This window comes from Rhodamnia argentea, chromosome 3 (assembly GCF_020921035.1).
Source record: "Rhodamnia argentea isolate NSW1041297 chromosome 3, ASM2092103v1, whole genome shotgun sequence".
Lineage (NCBI taxonomy): Eukaryota > Viridiplantae > Streptophyta > Magnoliopsida > Myrtales > Myrtaceae > Rhodamnia > Rhodamnia argentea.
In genome coordinates, this window is record NC_063152.1 from 15750791 (window position 1) to 15769639 (window position 18849).

The following is an 18849-nucleotide window of genomic DNA, read 5'->3' on the forward strand; positions in this document are numbered from 1 at the left end:
TCGATTACATTAATTTGATAAGTTTTAGGACTTGAATACACTTTTTATAAATTTTAGAATTCAATTACATTCTCATAACAAGTTTTAGGACCTTTAGTACATATGTCCTTTTTTTTCTTTAAATTTTTAGGTTTTTTATTTTTAAAATCTAATTAAGTTTTTTATTTTTTGTATTTTATTATTATTTTTCAAATTTTAGCCTTTTTTATTGCTGACTAGACCTCCAACGAGCCATGTTAGCTTCAAATATTGACAAAAAATGTCACCTTGAATTTCCAGTCAAGTATATCGGAGTTGGCACTTAAGTGATTGTATTTCAAAAGTGTGACATCCTGAATTCTGACTCACTTTCGAAGCTTTGAATAAATGAAAGATCTCATTGATGTATTTCGGTCGAATCTCACTCGGAGTTGATCCCTCTCGAGCAGACTAACTAAATGGGAATGGCTAGCTAAGAAAATCAAGTACGTGGACCTAAGAATTTGATCCTGGATTGATTCTTTGGCCATGAAAATTGTCGAGGGAATATTCTGGACCAATATAGGCCGATCCTAGAATAATTAAGGAACGATTTGGGCAATGCTCTATACTTGAATCACGGGTGATTCCGTTTGACCTCGTATGAGTTCCAAACGTCCCTAAATTATTTTCGAACGATCGCGACCATCGGGACTAGTGATTGACCCTCACAATTGAATGACAACCAAGGTCGCCATGGCTCGAGTAATTCTTAAACGTGATTTTTAATCACGGGTCGATACGCGTAACTCCTAAAAGCCGCCCGTTAGTTTGAGATACGCTGAAAATTCTATCGATCGAGATTGATCGCGAATCGAGCTTCGTAATTTGACGTCAGACCTTCAAGGGTTTCAATAAATAAAAATTTTGGACGTTTCCTCATCCTATGTGCAATTCCTTCGCGGTTTACCCCAAAGAGGTTCGGGAAAAGTAGATTTGGACTTGATATGAGAAAGGACCCATTTGCCCTCGAAAAATACCCCATTTTTCACTTGGACCGAAGGGTATTTTGGTCATTTTTCCCTTTGGCCGAGTTTGACTAGTCAATGTGGGGAGAAAATTATTTGTCCCTCTTGACTTTGTGGACATAATTAATTATTCTTAACTTATATTAATTATTATTTAGCCTTCTTCTTCATTTTTTTCAAGAACCCACTCTCTCTCTAGCTCACTTTCTCTCTCTTGCTCACTCCCTCTCTTGGCCGAACCACCATTGTTGTCTCTCTCTCTCTCACCAAAAATTTTTCTAAGCTTCCGCCGGTGTCGCCTTGAACCGCCGGAGCTCTATTCTCTACCGTGAACCGCCTAGAATCACCGGAGTAGCTTGAGCTTTGGCCGACCAAGAGGAGTCGCCGGAGCCGCCGGATTGGAATCAATTTTTTTCTCGGTTTCTCGCCAGAAAACTTGCTAAAATAGTGGTAAGTTGGTCCCTAACCTTATATTAGGTATTTAGGATGCTAATGGACTTGAGATTTGGTAGATTTGGGTGAAAAATTGGTTGTTTTTGGCCATTTTTATGCCTTGGCCGAGAATGAATATTTGGAGGAGAGAGAAAGCTTGTTCTTGCATGAATAGTAAAGTCAAGAAGATAATAGTGGTCAAAGTTTAACTATGGTTACTTTATGCCCTAACTAGAGTTACTTTATGCTATTGTTTAACCATGGTTAGGTTAGTATTTGACTCTAGTTAATTTTTGAACCATGGTTAGTTAATATATTAACTAGGGTTACTTTTATGTGACATAAAGTCGTTATGCCACGGTGCTAATTAAATGTGACATTATTATAGTATAGTACTATAGTTGTGAATTAGTTATGTGTTAGAAAATTATTATTGTTCGCCCGTGATGAATTTCTACGTTAGTATAATTTTAGTGGTGCGTGATTTATAAATTGTTACGTTAGCATAATATGGACGCATGGCGTGGATTGGATATTATGGTAGTATTAATTGATCGGGTAGTTTGAATTAATATTTGGATTAGTGTGGATTAATCGGGTGATCCCGAATTATTAATTCTCTAACGTGAGTGAATCACGTGGTCCCGAACTATTCTAAGAAAATGATAAGGTCGTATTCAATCAAGTCGTATGAGGCCAAAGTGAGCCGTATTCGTCCGATTGTCCGAGACCGAGGAAATGTGAGGGTCGTATTCAATCAAGTCGTCCGAGGCCAAAGTGAGCCGTATTCGTCCGATTGTCGCGAGACCGAGAAAGTAAGAAAGTCGTGTTTAATTAAGTCGTCCGAGACCAAAGTGAGTCGTGTTCGACTAATTGTCCGAGACTTGATCCGGTCGTGTTCCTATGTGTCCGAGACCGAGATCCGTGGGTCGTATTCCTATGTGTCCGAGACCCTGGTATATATATAGAGCCGTGTTCCATAAAGGTCCGAGGCTCAATGTTATGAACTTATTTGATGGCGGTGGAGTAACGTGGAATATTTCTGGAGTAACGTGGAATATTCTGGTGTAACGTGGAATATTTCCGAAGTAACGTGGAATATTCTGGAGCAACGTGAAATACTTTCGGAGTAACGTGGAATATTTTCGGAGTGCCGTGGAATATTTTCGGGGTAACGTGGAAATTTTTGGAGTAAGGTGGACATTTATATTATGGCCTGGTGTGCTAAAAACGGGCCCCGGGAGCACGTAGAATATTTTATTGTTAGGCGGGGCGTGGAACGCCGAAACGGGAGTAACGTAGAATATTGGAGAAGGTGTGAGAATTTTCGGAGAAAGAACGGAATTTTCTGGAATTAAATTGTGGAATTTTTGGGAAGAAAGAAGAATTATTGGAAATTGTTCATTTGAAAAATGTGTCTGGAGGCACTAGAGCCCTAATCTAGGATTAGGGGCTAGCTTATCGAGATTTTATCTCACCCCGTCGTGGGTTCGTTGTTTTTCGAGACCACCCGCCTCGGCCATGAGTGTTCCGCCCGGGAGATTCGATATTCCACGATGTCATGGTACCGGGAGAAGATGGGGAGGTTGTACAGCCATCGGATGCGGAATAGCCACCTGAGCTTGACGAGGATGAGCTGGAGGCGAGAGATAATATAGTACCGGATAGCGAGAACGAGGCCTAGGGTAGTTGGCCTCTTGACTTTTGATGGCTGTTTTATTTGGGATGTATAGTAGGCTTCGACCACGTAATCTTTTTGTTTTAGTGGTCATAGGCTTGTACAGTGGCCTCCGAAGCCGTAGATTTGGAAAATTGTATAGAACGTGTGGATATGTATATAAGTTTGTTTTTACCGTCCCAAGTCATCGTGATGTTAATTGTTTCTGTACGGGGATTTGTTTTTGCTTCCGCATGATTGATGTTGGCCTTTGGATCCTGGAGAACTGTACATAAGTGTGGCCAGGTGGGATGTCGATGAGCTCGCGGGGTTCGGGTCGTGACAAAAAGAATTGGTATTTAAATGATCCGACAGAAACTTATGGCACTAAAATGAGTGCGGTACACTACGGGTGAGCAAATTGGACTGACCAGACAGGTCCGGTGGTCCGGTTCCCGGTTCCAAAGGGTGGTGGTCCGGCTCCCGATCCTTAAAAAAGAAACCGGTGGTCGGCCGGTTCAATTCCCGGTTCCAGGGGTACGGGACCGGACTGGACCGATCAATTTTAATTGTTATTGTTTTTTTAAATTAATAAACGTAACCCTAGATTTTATTTAATGTTTCCCTTCTTTCTTGGAGTTTGATGAATTAAACATGGTCACTGTACTCATGATAAACATTTTAGCTCAAGTTTGCCTTTGCAAGAATTCAACGACAATGCCTAGTCTTGCAACTTGACCTCTGGATAGTTTCGGGTAGTTTGAGTCTTTTTTTTCTCTCTCTAAAAAAAACGGAGAATGCATGCAATAGGAGTGGATAGCAAGTTGAAAATTTAGAATGATGGATGATGACTGGTGATAATATTTTAGTTATGCCTATTGACAATTCTGTTGTTTTCGGAATTGAGTGGTTTATAGGACTTATCCTAGGTTAAATCAATAAGAATTTTGTCATGCCCCTGCATGCGATTTTCTTAAACTTCAATGTGACTTCGCACTTTATCTGCAAGTAATGTATACTGGTAGCGGGGAAGTCCGCTTCGCGGTTCCCGGGTGTACTCCGGGTCACCATCCAACTTACTGGAGTTTGGGACCAAAAGGGATAAAATAAAATTCTACAGTTTATTAACGGTTCCATTGGACCGCTCGAGAGCTGGACCGGATCGACTGTTCGGTCTGATTCCCAGTTCCGAAAATTGGGAATCGGGATCACCGGTCCGGTTCCCGGTTCTTGAGGGGAATCGAGCCGGACCGGGAATCGCTCACCCCCTACTGTACACAACTTTTAATACTTATGGGATATTCTTTTCCATTTATTCTATGAGAAAACTAAGAATCGAGCTCGTCGATGTGGTGCAATTGGATCCTTTAATAGAAATATTTGCTTATCTTAGTCCTAAACTCAAACTTTTATTATATCTCTATATTTAGATAATGGGGACATTTAATGCATTTGAATTAAACGGAGCATGTTTGCATCGAATTAAATAGGGGGCTCGGCTATGGACATCTTCATTTTGGATCGGCCGACGGATGGCTTGACATGCAATATGAACTAGAATTCAAAACACAAGAATCATGGGAGTTGGCTTGAATTTCATGATAGCGCCATTGGACCCGGCTTCAACACTACGGGATTGGATATGATTCCAAGATAGTGGGATCAGTCCTAACTCCTTGCTGTGGAGTTACATATGAGTCGAGCAAGGTGGATCTTGAACGCAAGAATTGTGGAAGTTTTGATAAAAATTTTGAAGATGAGGATTAGACGAGTCAAGGCCGGCCAAGAGAGCGGACTGTGACGAAAAAAAAAAAAACAACCCATTTTTTGAAGAGGGATTTTGAAGGAGCAAAATGCGGTCAAGAGAATTGGATTACACGAAAATGAAACATGGCCAAACACTCACAGAGGAACCGTGGTTGATGACCAAAACACAGAACAAACAAGGCGATCTGGAGTTTGAAAAGATTAATGAGCTGGTCAGGGATGAAAAAAGGAGGGAGGGAAAAGAGGAAGAGGTTCATGTGGTGATTGATTTAAGGAAAATCTGTCCGTGAGAGATAGAAAGTAACAAAAAATCAGTTCAGAAACTGATCTAATGAATGCCCCGGAGCTACTTCAATGCAACAGACTCCAAATTTATCATTTGCACAGCCATAATATACTTCCTTTTATACTGAAAATTGGCTCATCCAAACATTTATGAACAAACAAAACTTTACAAAAACTAAATTTAATTTCAGTATGAAAACCAACAAATGTACCAATGATCGATAATGCTGCTGCACACAATATGCGTACTTCACATGAAACATAAAGGGAGCATTCTGAAAATTTCTCTGCAACTTCTGCAGACGGAAGTCCAGTCCTCCGCCTCCGTTCAAGAAGAAGATCAGTGAGCTTCCATTTTTGCACGTCTTCTTGCCTAGGAAATCGCAAGGAGAAACATAAGCAAAGCATACCAACCTTAGGAGCTTGTCAGATCGAAAGTTTTGCTCCAAGTGTAGTTTCAACATAAATTTAGGAAATGCATTTCATAAAAGATGTTTTCTCCTTCATGTTTTTTTTTTCCTGTTACTCCTGCTTAACGTTGGAGTCCAATAGTTTATCTTTGAATCGCTGCATCTCTCACCGTCATTTCCTTCTTCCTCAGTGTCGAAAGGAGAGCTATAGTAATGCAAATAACAAATAGTTAACCGAAGCAAATAATAGCAGCACAACCATAACTCGCCTATTCCCTCTTCAAATTGCCTCTTTCGTATCTGCTCCATGTTGACTACTCTTTCAAGGCTTCAATTGTGTCCATCCTCTGCTTGGTATGTAGACTAAGTGAGGAAGATCCCTATATCCTAAGGACAGGATTTTCGCCAAAGCCAACTGCATGAGATCATGATCCTATTGGAAGAGCCACTATCTCCAAGACAGAATCATCGATACACCGTATCTGGAAAATTTCGGTTCTTTTTTCAAATACCCACAACACTAAGAGTCTAAGAAATGATCTTATGCGTGAAGCGTGGAAAACTCTCTCTGCTCCTCAATGTCAGGGTGTGGACATTGTTTGAAGAGCATTCTCCTTACTATCAATTCAGAACAACAACAAAGTGCTGTCGGCCAAAATCCATAGAAAGGGGTAGACAAGCAATGATACACATACTTTCTGCGTCTCATTAGTCCTGTTTCTTCTTGCCGCAATAAGGTGCCCTTCCTCAACAATCACACAGCTGTCCAATCAAGGTCTAATATAAGTAAGCAAAATGTGAAATCATGAAAATACTAATTATCTTAATTAGTAAATAAAGTAACATATCTAAAATGCGCCTGCTTACTGAAAATCAGTCTCTTACTCAACTCGAACTTCAAGGCTGTCCAAAGCAAGCTCTGCCTTATACAGAAAAAGGCAGATAAGTCTTGTTATTTGCTAGGAGAAAAATATATGAGTATAAAGAGTCAGAATTTCTGTCATACGTGCATTCAGGCAATTCAAGAGGAAATCAGCGTGAAGTTGCTACCAGTAGAAATTTTGTAGTATCAATATGCAGCTAATAATGAAATGAATTATTTGACCCTCCCGCCCCACAAAACAAAAAAAGGCGGGATGGGGGAATGAATCTGTATCTTGTAACTATAAGATCGGGATCATGCAGGTCCGGTATAATATATTGATCACATAACCTGTAATTCAAAGGCAATCCCAACCTAATACTGATATGGCTCTAACAACACTAAAGCAAAAACAGCAACTAATTTGACAAACTGCATGATGCTCCTTCCAGTGTGTCTGACTATTGGTACCTCGGAAATTTGTCTTTCATTTGTCGGGTCTTACTCGAACATTCGAGAAGAATCCAGGAGTTTTAGCTTCACGTGATAAAGGCATCACGTCTACGTTCACAAAAAACTAAAAAATAGAGAAAAAAAGAGAAAGCACAGTGACAAACACGACCATAGTTCTCCCTTCTCCTCTCCCAGAACGTGATATTGGGATGAACATTTCTCCTTGCCTCGGGTATATTTAATTTGTGAAAATGAGGTATGTCCATTCTGTGATATACTTCTTTGATCAATGATTCAAATAAGATTTTGTATAAGTTAATTTCAAGTAATTCGAATGCGTATATCGTGGGATTGGTTCCCTTTGGTGTGGACGTAGTAACTCATAACTATCTTCCTTCTAAAATTTCATGTATGAGGTGAATACAAAAGTTAGTGTGTATTAATAGCTTGACAAGTGATGAGACTCAATTTTGAAAACTGAAATAAAAAACCCTAAATCCTTAATTTTATCGTCTTCGCTCGCGCTCTCCGTCTCTCTGCTCGAGTCCTTACTCCTCTCTCGCTCTTGACGCTCGTCTCTCGCACGCCTCGCCTCGCACTGTCTTGCTGCTCGTGACCCCCGCTCGACCCTCGCCAGCTCGAGCCAAGAATGATATCCCAATCGCACTTCTTGGCAATTCATTTATGCGACGTGCGATGAATATGGGCATGTTCCCGACCTATTAAAACTCGTATGCAGAATTACGCATAACTTTTGCCGTAAACTAGTTTAACAATCTGATAATTTCAACGTAAAAGCATGAAACGGACTTGGCATTGCAGCTGGAACCCTCAGGAAACGCTTGAACTTTCGGACAAAAACTCATTCGAACATGGATTACGCTTCCTTTCTCAGCTCTCCTGACGAAATTCCGGGATTGGAAAAGCAGTAAATGCCAGTTAGAGTGCAGTGAATAATTTGAAAACACAAGCAGGGGAGAATCTTATTATGCTAGGATCAACACCAATTTCTCGAATGGCAATCTGGCTAAGAATACTCATTCTAGAGGAAAGCTACATATGATAAACAGGGCATATGAAAATAAAGACTGAGCATCTGAAACTCTAGCTTTTGCTTACTGGGCAAACTTTACTTACCAACAATCATACGGCCAAACGCCGCTCCAGTCAATAAACGATAGTTAGTGTCAGTCTGGATAAGGCTGCCGACCATCTAAATATAAACAGGGTGATTCTTAGAGGCTTTTAATTCAGACAGGTATCTTCGCTTCAGAGAGATCTTGGCACCACAGATCTGACTGAGACAAGATTTGTGGATGACTTGTGAGTTAGTATTGGCTGGGACGGGTTTAAATCAACTACGTCTTCCAAACATTGCTTAGGAAATTGAGCAAGGCGGTCCTTTATCTGCAAGATGAGTCCTCTTGCTTGATGTTGTACTCGGAAAGGCAATGAGCTACTTCATGTTTCCCGCAACACTTTTGACTCAGAGAAGCATAAATATAAATTTCAGGCTCTAAAAGTCAAAGTTTGCGTGATTTTTTCTTTACGTAGATTTTTTGTTTAGAAGCATCCTTCATACATCTCTCTTTGCTTCTTCCCCTTTGGACTTGAGCTGCTTCTTTCAAAAATAATACTTAAACCAAAGGACAATGTCCATAATCTAGATTAGCTGCCTCATATACTGCTCAAATCACATTGAAACACATCCTTTATCACTATATTGTAACATTTACGTCAACAATGACTGAGTAAAAAATTGATGAGTTCTGAACAAGCTAGGAAGCATGAAATGTTAGATCATGCCAGTGTCAGACGGATGAAACTAAAAACACAAGCAGAATACCACGATTTAGCAAGAACGTGATCTCATGTAAGCAAGAAGAGAAAATTGTAACTAATTAAAAGGAAAATGATTTCTTTATCTGGTACAGTGCCCAGGGCATATCAGAAAGGATGACTTCCTTGTAGATAAAATATTGTTTTTCATTGAAGATACTATATTTCCGGATATAAATATGAGGACATTAAAGACATCAAAGAATCTCACAGCACTGAAAAGAAAGAAGAAGAAGAGATGAAGAAACAGGGGGAAAGGGAAAAGGATAGGACAAACTAATGTTGGCTTAACTCGTTGCAATTCTCAGGACAGTAAATTTCTTTAGGGCGAATAAAAACAATACGAAAATGTCTAACAAGTCACAAAGAGTTTATCACAAAGGGAACAAGCAGGGAAAGAAAGAATTGAGACAAAGTTGACTTATTAATGCTTACGGGAACTCCACTTTCTTCCATTTCAACTAGGAAAAGGGCAGAAAAGTGGAGTCATTGTGTGACAAGAAGCAGAATTACTGCGAAAACCACATCCATCAGTAATCAACATAAGGAGTCATAAACCTCCAGGAAGCTTTAGTTGTCAATGTCATCTGTCACAATTTCAAAGTGGAGTAAAGTAGACAGAAATCAGCAACAAAAGCAAGATCAGACACTGACCAAATGCATCCCTCGGAGCTAACTTGATGCAACAACAGTATTGAGCCACAGCATCCAAATTTATCATTTACGCAGCCGTAATGTACTTCCTTTATACCTAACAATGTGTGAAAGTTATCTAACCGAATAATCTTCGACAAGTATAGTATGACCAACAGATGTACCAATGATCGACAATGCTGCTGCACACAATATTCATGGTTTGCATGTCACGCAAAAGGAGCATGGTTAAGACTCCTCTGCACCTTATGCAGCCGAAAATCCAGTCCTCTGCTGCTGTTCAAGAACATCATCGAGAGCTTCCGTCTCTGCATGTCTTGCTGCCTATGAAAGCGCAAAGAGAAAAAATAATGCACGCATATCAAAACTCAGGAGCTTTGTCAGTGGGGAAGTCGTTCTTAGTGTAGTAGGAAATAATTTCATGAGAAATGTTCTCTACTCAAGTGAGCAGACTGAGTATACATAAGACTGATCAGGGCATATACTACATGACGTCGACAAGTTTTGCTCGCCTGAAGTAGCTGAGAATCTTAAATGGAGAAAGAGGCTTCTTATTGGATGAGTCACCTCCATCTTTTCTGGCAGAATTATGATATATTCCACTGTAGCAAGGTGCCTTTGTTTTTCTATTATGCTCTACAAGATACTGAAAGGGCCAAATAATTTTCACATCAACCATTGATTACTGTCCACAAAGTCAGCTATAGTAGTGTGTCGTCACCATATATCTATAAACGGTTACGAGATAGAATATTAGATAAGAGATGATCTCTACCAAAGACCAGGCTTAAACTATTTCTGTTCATGTGGCCATTGTATGATAAAATGTGCCCGAGGAGCAGGTTCTTACATCTTAAAACGCAACACAAAGCTCATAATGCAATTTTATACCAAGGAAGTATACTAAAGTCTAGCTAACATAAAGCCTAAGAAAAGAATGTTAGGAACTTAACAAAAGCAGATAAAGAGCATAATACAGTTCCAGACAGGGCACAATGGCAAATTGTTTTGCGTAATAGAATGTTTCGACCGAACCAGCCCATGTGCACCGTGTGTGACGTCGATTGTTTTTCCGTTGAACGTAGACTTCACCTGTTTCTTTGGATAAATTGCCACCTATCAAAAGAAAGAAGAAAAGCTATACTCTCTCGATCAAATTCAAGACACATTCTTCAAGTTCACTGGGAAATGCAGCACCAGACGAATTGAATTCAAAATCCAGTTCAAGCATCACACCAGCTTAATCCGATTTGGATGTGCCAGGCATTGCCTCATCTAGAGCAATCTTACCAGTTTCCACGGCTTTGGTCAGCAGTGGCAGTCTGTTGCGCCCGCTCGCTGGTCTCCATCGCCATCAGTCGCTAGGAACTCTGGTTTCGGGAAGACGAACTTCTTCTGTCGGTCACCTCCGTTGGCAAGTGGCCATCTTACATTTGTCAGAGCTCACTAGTGTCTGATGGAAGATGATAAGTCGTGTGTGCTAAAAGCGAAGAAAGAATTACCGAACTATATTTGGAATATTAATTAAACGAGAATAAGAAGAAGGAAGAAGGCATAGTAATGAAGATCAGCTGAGTTCACTTACCTACGAATTGCTTCCTTAGCAAGTTTCCATCATTCTAACAACAAAAGCTGCAAGCCAACACTCCCATTCTCATCTCTATCGGCTGCATTGGAAATCAACATTGTCTTGGTTTGCTTGCCTTGAGGGAGCATAAGCTTCTGATTTCGCTTTGATACTATTTGATTGTGCTTCTCAATACTCATTTGACAATCTTCCATGTCCTTCAATATATCTGTCTTGATCGGACTAACTTTGCTCTCGACTTCCGAATCTGTCGATTCGAGAACAACCTCGAGGAGTAAAGCTGGATCCATTAGTCGATTGTTTCGAAGTACGGCCTTCAAATCATCCTCTAGTGGTTTGCATATTATTCGGAGTCCCCACTTTTCCACATTTATAGTTGACACTCTAAGGCTGAATTGTACATAATTCCCATCAATTTGACCAAAATTGACTACACCCCATAGGTCAGATGGTACGAAATACCGAAGCCACATATAATCTGGACCCCTCCAACAATCATTCGTATCTCCTTTGCAATTCCGCATTTTGCCATCAACATATGGCAAAATATCAAATTTGGGCAGGGTCTCGCTATCTTCCTCTTCATGGACATCGAAACAGAAAGCCAATCCAAGCAACTTGTCATATAAGTCCTTTGAAGCCTTGAAAGATACGGAGCCCTCTTCAACAGGGAGGACCCACTCTGGCATCTCTCCTTCCATGAGAAAAATGTTCAAATAACGAGGTACCTGTCATGAAGAGATCCGTTAGAAAGAACTCGAGTTTGTTATTTGTGCCCAAATAGTCGAACTCATTTCGACTTTAGCAAGTATTTCTAGCTCTCTAAATGAGTATAGATCCATTGATCCTTGCTTGCACTAATATACAAGTTTCATGTGATGGAATCATTATTATAAAAGTACGCCATCGCATGTACACGTGCAGAATTACTTCATATTTGTTTGCTTTTTTGAAGCCCAAGCTTGCATTATCTGCTATTGGAATATACAAGCGCACATTGAATTCAGCATACACTCCACATCAATATGTGCGTGTATGAGAGAGAGAGAATCTAACCTTGTCAAGTGAAGAAATATCAGCCATGGCCAACCCTCTACGGACAAAATGATGAATTAAAGTTGAGTCACTTTTTTGCAGAGATTCGCTATTATCCGCAGATAATTCACCCAAGAACAGTGGAAGCTCGGGAATCTCTCGTAATTGAGGGCATTCCCTAACAACCAAAAAGAACAAACGATCACGCTTACTGATGGACGTAGGAAGGCCCTTAATATTGTTCCTCCCCAGTTGTAATTGTGCCAAGATAGGAAAACAAGAAAGATTCTCAAGAAACTCTACTTCGGACAGATTACATCCATAAAGGTCCAACCAGAGTAAATTTGGAAGTCCGGTCTTCATAGAGGGATCATCTGAATCCTCAAACTTTGGAAACCCGATTAAGTTTGTACAACACTCAACCAACAAGTGTTTAAGGTTTTGTAACTTGTAAATGCTAGATGGAAGACTTACCAGGTTCTTGCATTCATATAATTTTATTTTCTCCAAAGAGACCAAATTTTCTATTGATGCCGGAAGTCCTTTAATAGCAGTCTCTTCAAGATCAAGCTCTATTAGGCCTTCCAGTTTATGTGGAACATCAGGGAACCTTTCTAATTTTGTGCATTTTCCAAGTTGAAGTTCCCGTAGATTTTTTGACTTGAGCACTTCCGGAAAAATGCTAAGTTCAGAGCAATTACGTAAATCCAAGACCTGTAACTTGCCATGATCTGCGATGGACTCGTGGGCTTCTACCAAGTTTTCGCAACTATGGAGATGCAATTCCTCGAGATTTGGAGTCCACGATATGTCGGGCGTGCGAACCAGCGACTTGCAGAAGTCGAAATTCATGTACTTCAAATTTCGAAAATCCTGCAGAAACGGTGAAATCAGCTTTGATAAACATTCTGGAAGGGACAAAAAGGGGGGTTTTCGTAGGATGCCGTTGCTTCCCTATATTTAGAACGTGGAATTCCCGTTTGACAATAGGTTGCCAAGGAAGCATATCCGTTATTGTATCTTTCACGAAATTATTACATTTGAGGTCCTCAATCGTAAAAATTGAGCAATTTGTTTATTTAATGTAGAGTTGATCTGCTGCAGAGTCCACATATATGCATTATGCTAGTTGTTGTACATGGACGGGGGAGTCAAACTCGTGAACTTTAATATCGGAAGCAATTGACGGTGTGACATGCTCGTTTTGAAGCCTTGAATAAATGAAAAGTCTCATCGATGTACTTAGTTGAATCTCACTGGGAACCGATCCCTCTCGAGTAGACTAACCAAATGGGAATGGCTAACTAGGAAAAATCAAGTACGTGGACCTAAGAACTTGATCTGGAGTGACTCTTTGGCCATGAAAATTGTCGAGGGAATATTTTGGACCAATATAGGCCGATCCTAGAATAGTTAAGGACGATTTGGATAATACCCAACGCTTGGATCACGGGTGATTCCGTTCGACCTCGTATGGGTTCCGAACGTCCCTGAATTATTTTCTAACGATCGTGTCCATCGGGACTAGTGATTGGCCCTCGTAATTGAATGACAACCAAGGTCGCCAAGGCTCGAGTAATTCTTAAACGTGATTTTAATCGCGGGACGGCGTGGCTCCTAAAAGCCGCCCGTTAGTTTGAGATACGCTGAAATTCTATTGATCGAGATTGATCGCGAATCGAGCTGGATTGACGTCGGACCTTTAGGGGTTTCAATAAATAAAATTTTGGACGTTTCCTCATCCTGTGAAATTCCTTGCGGTTCGCCCCAAAGAGGTTCAAGAAAAGTATATTTGGGTGGATATGGGAAAGGACCCATTTGCCCTCGAAAAATACCCCATTTTCACTTGGAACTAAGGGTATTTTGGCCATTTTCCCTTTTGGCCGAGATTGACTAGTCAATGAGGGAGATAATTATTTTTCTCTTGACTTTGGGAGCATATTTAATTATTATTAACCTATATTAATTATTATATTGGCATCTTCTTCTTCATTATCCAAGACTCTCTCTCTCTCTAGCTCACTTTCTCTCTACCTCACTCTCCTTCCTCACTTGGCCAAACACCCTCTCTCTCACCCTCCATTGCCGAAAATTCTTCAAGCCTTCTTTGGTGTGCTTTGGAGCGTTTGGAGTCGCTAGATCGTCGCAGTGCCGGCCGTGCAAGGATCGCCGGAATCGCCGATTAGCTTTTCCTCAACCGTTCAACGGAGGTTTTGCGAGTTTTTGAGGTAGGATTGTTTCTAAACCTAAATTAGGTGGTTAGGTTGCTAAAAGACCATGAAATTATGAATTTTGATGAAGAAAAGTGTTGGTTTGAGCATGTGGAGGGGCTGGACGAAAATTGCAGAAATGGAGGTGAGATATGCTTGTTCTTGAGGTGAATAGTAATTGCAAGAGGATATTTGTTTGGTCAAGTTTGACCATGGTACCCTACCAACCTAGTTACTTTATGCCTAACTAGAGTTACTTTATGCTATAGTTTAATCATGGTTAGGTTAGTATTTGACTCTAGTTAGTTTTTGAACCATGGTTAGTTTAAATATTAACTAGGGTTACTTTTATGTGACGTAAAATCGTTATGCCACGGTGCTAATTAAATGTGACATTGTTATAGTATAGTACTATGGTGTGAATTAATTATATATTAGAAAATTATTATTGTTCGGCGTGATATATTTCACGTTAGTATAATTATAATGGCACGTGATTTATAAATTGCTACGTTAGCGTAATATGGTGCATGGCGTGGATTGGATACTTTGGTAGCATAAATTGATCGGGTAGTCTGGATTAATTCTTGGAGTAGTGTGAATTGATCGGGTGATCCCGGGTATTAATTCTCTAACGTGAGTGAATCACGTGATCCCGATCTATTCGAGAAAATATGAGGGTCGTATTCAATCAAGTAACGAGGCCAAAGTGAGCCGTATTCGTCGATTGTCGAGACCAGGAAATGTGATGGTCGTATTCAATCAAGTCGTGCGAGGCCAAAGTGAGCCGTATTCGTCGATTGTTGAGACCAGAAAGTAAGAAAGTCGTGTTCAATTAAGTCGTCGAGACCAAAGTGAGTCGTGTTCGACTAATTGTCCGAGACTTGATCCGGTCGTGTTCCTATGTGTCGAGACCGAGATAGTGGGTCGTATTCCTGTGTGTCGAGACCGGGTATATGTATGAGCCGTGTTCCATAAGGTCGGCTCAATTTCTTGAATGTATGATGTCGGTGGAGTGGCGTGGAATATGTTTGGGTAACGTGGAATATTCGGGTAACGTGGAATATTCTAGAGTGGCGTGGAATATGTTTGGAGTAACGTGGAATATTCGGGTAACGTGGAATATTACGGGTGACGTGGAATATTTTGGGTAACGTGGAATATGCGGGTGGCGTGGAATATTTTCGGAGTAATGTGGATATTTATATTATGGTTGGATGTGTTAAAAATGGGCCCCGGAGTACGTAGAATATTTTATTGTTGGGGGCGTGGAACGCCGGGCAGGGTAGCGTAGATATTTGAGAAGGTGTGAGAATTTTCGAGAAGAATGGAATTTTCTGGAATTTAATTGGGGAATTTTGGGTAAGAAGAAGAGTTGTTGGAAATTGTTGCTCGCCTGGTTGTGTTGGGGCACTGCGACCTGATCTAGGGTTAGAGATTTTCCTGGATTTTATCTCACCCCGTCGTGGGTTCGTTGTTTTCGGACCATTGCCTCGGCCATGAATGACCCGCCTCAAGGTTCGGGATCCCGCGGGACATGGAAACCGTGGTGAATGAGTACCCGGTAGGGAGGACAAGGTGTACTATAGGCATATTACTACTATTTGGGTGGACACGGAGAACCCTTTTGGAAGACCCATGCGTACGAAGCATGGGCGTACCGCTATGGGGACTTGACGGTGGGACCACGGCGGCCGACATTCCTATGGCGGTGTTGGAGAGTGGGACCCTAATACTCCCCTCCGGATGGCGTTGTAGAGTACCGGATATTGGTCCGATGATGTGGAGCCTAGTCGGGTGTGCTTTTGAAGAAGACGGAGAGGTTGTGGAGCCTTCGGCGAGTTTGAAATAGCGAGGATGAGGCTTAGAGTAGTCGGCCTCTCGGTTTTGTGGAGTGTTGTATTTTGGTAGTGTAGCGGGCTTCGACCACGTGTCTTTTGTTATAGGTGGTCGCGGGCTTGTGGTGGCCCACTGGTTTGTGTTTGTAACAACTATGTATATATGTACATATGTGTGTTTTACCATCCCAAGTTATCGTAGATTTATTGGTTTTAGTACGGAGATTTTGTTGCTTCGCATGTGTTGTATAATATTGTTGGCTGAGGATCTGGAGGCGTACTCAAGTGAGGCCGGGTGGGATGTCGGCGATTCGTAGGGTTCGGGTCGTGACATCCCCGTTTAGGTAGTGTCGAGCAAGTCAGTTCGATCCAGGTTTGGAAGAGTTATGGAGTGATAAGGAGCGATAACTTTGGGATGGTTAGGGGGAGACCTTGGGTGTCTGCGAGCTAATCGCGTTATGCGGGGCATTTGAAAATGCGCTGTGATTTGCTTGATTGATTGTTTTCGTGCTGAATTTTGGTTTGTTTGTTGAATCGTTTACCGAAACGATTATTAGCTTTGAGCTAATTGCTATGTTAGCGGTGTGAACTTTAGACTCAAGTGGGTGGTTTAGGTCTCTAATTCCTTGGTGGAATTATTTTGGTTCAGTGTTGCGAAGAGAGTTGACGGAAATGGAAAATCAAGGTAGAGGTTCGAGGAAGTTCTAGAGGAGCATCTAGAGGAGGTTCTGGGGGCCTCTAGTTCAAGAACTACGGTTAGGGAAGATCCGAGTGGATGGAGTCCTTAGGGCTCTTGAGGAAATAGGAAATCTCATGGGTAGGCAAACTCGAGGCGGCTGCCGCTATTGCCCAAGTGTTGCTGCTCTGCTGGCTGCTGCCCATGGGGCAATGTTAATCGGGGGAATGATAACGGGAATAGAGGATCATCGGTTGGTAGAGCGGTTCTTGAAGTTGAAACCGGCAAGGTTTAGGGAAAGGTGACCCGAAGCTGCACCTCGTTGGATAGAAGATCTGGAGAAAGCATTTGAGGTGTTGGGTTGCACCGAAGAGGAGAAAGTGATGGTGTGGTATATCGGTTCGGGACCGGCTAGTGATTGGTGGAAGGCCACCAAGGGAAGAGTTTTCCCGGAGGGTACGGTACCGATTGGACTATCTTCACCGAAGTCTTCAATGGGAAATACTTTTGAGGCTGCTCGGGAACGGAAGATATTAGAATTTCAGCAACTCCGGGAACCATATGACGGTAGATCGGTATGGGCTGAATTCTACGTCAAGTATGCTCCTAGAATGGTAGAGAATCCGCTGGATAGAGCGGAGGTTTCGGGCGGTTGAGGCCGGGCTTCATGATCTGCTGAATCGAGGATTATGATGAGCTATATGGCGGGGTGGATGGTGGGCGAGACATGAAAGAGAGCTGCCACATCTGGATCGCGGTTCATGCGGTCGGGGACAACCGCCGGTTTGACAAGAGGCCCATGATGGGAAATAGGTGTTTTGTCCCTCGGTCGGAAGAAATAATGGGAAACCGGTATATCGGTTCAATGGCGCCGATTTTGTGGCGGAGGCACGGGAATGGACCTTGCCCGAGTAGGACGGGGCGTGCTTCAAATGTGGAAAATTTGATCATCATGTAGGAGTTGCCCGGAGCTAGCCCCGAGCGGCGATTTCAGCCCCAAAGGGCGAGGCCTCGGGTTAGAGCCGCTCACGGGAATAACCGAGCGGCCGCCGGCGCGGGAAGAGTGTATGCGGTGGCGCGAGGCGGGAATGCGCCTGGCGTGATCGCGGTACGGTCTCCTTATGTGATCATTTGCGTATGCTTTATTTGATTAGGGCATCCCGTTCGTTTGTATCGCTCAATTTGTGGAGTTAGTGGGATTGAGTTAAAGCGCTAAGTAATGTTGCACGTAACTACGCCCTTAAAGGATAAAGTATTGGTTACCTTAGGGTGTCTTGGATGTAAGATAGTCATTGGCGGTAGAAGAATTAATAGACCTAGCGTTTTGACTATGCATGATTATGACGTGATAATTGGAATGGATTGGCTGGGAAAGCAAAGAGCTGTTTTTGCTGTGGTGGGGGTGATCCAATTTAATCCTATTGGTCATCCTAGATTTGAGTTTGTGGGAAGTCGGGAGGATCTCGATTCCCGATCTAAATCCTTGAGTGACTAAGTTGTTAAATGAAGGATGCCAGGATATTTGGTGCGGTAGTGGATTCGTCGATTGAAGGACCGAGGCTAGAGGATATAGCCGTGGTGCGCGATTATCCGATGTTTTCCTCAGATTGCCGGGATTGCCCACGAAAGAAGTAGAATTTGTGATTGAGTTAGCACCGGGGCGAACCAATTTCCAAGGGCCCTGGAATGTCCTCTCGAGTTAAAGGATGAAGGTTCAGATGCAAGAATTGCTGGATAAAGGATTTATCCGCCGCGCTCGCCTTGGGAGCGCCGGTGTTGTTTGTAAGGAAAAAGGATGGGTCATTGCGATTATGCATTGACTACCGCGGTTGAATCAAGTGACCATTAAGAACAAGTATCCATTGCCAGGATGGGTGACTTGTTCGATCAGCTGAAGCGCTTGGTATTTTCTAAGATCGATTTGAGGGCAGGCTACCACCGAGTTGAGGATCAAGAAAGAGGACATACCAGCGCTTTCCGTACCGGATATGGGCATTATGAGTTCACGGTCATGCCTTTTGGATTGACCAATGCCCGGCTGCCTTTATGGATATGATGCATCGCGTGTTGAGAATTCTTGGATCGGTTTGTCATCGTGTTTATCGATGATATTGGTGTCTCGGGAGTTTGGAGGAACATGAACATCATCGGCATCAT

The 18849-nt window shown here is 42.0% G+C and overlaps 2 protein-coding genes across 2 annotated transcripts in view; both read right to left on the reverse strand.

The window, feature by feature from the left end:
* Window positions 1-18849, reverse strand: part of LOC115732668 (disease resistance protein RUN1-like) — a 525447-nt gene that overhangs the window by 278183 nt on the left and 228415 nt on the right. The window lies entirely within an intron of this gene.
* Window positions 5453-18849, reverse strand: part of LOC125314484 — a 34303-nt gene continuing 20906 nt past the window's right edge. Inside the window, exons 3-5 of the mRNA XM_048276862.1 lie at window positions 6423-6460; window positions 6233-6299; window positions 5453-5500 (exon numbers count right to left, since the gene is read on the reverse strand). Of these exons, the coding sequence (XP_048132819.1) occupies window positions 5468-5500; window positions 6233-6299; window positions 6423-6460 (138 nt within the window). The 3' untranslated portion in view covers window positions 5453-5467. The remainder of the gene's footprint in view (window positions 5501-6232; window positions 6300-6422; window positions 6461-18849) is intronic.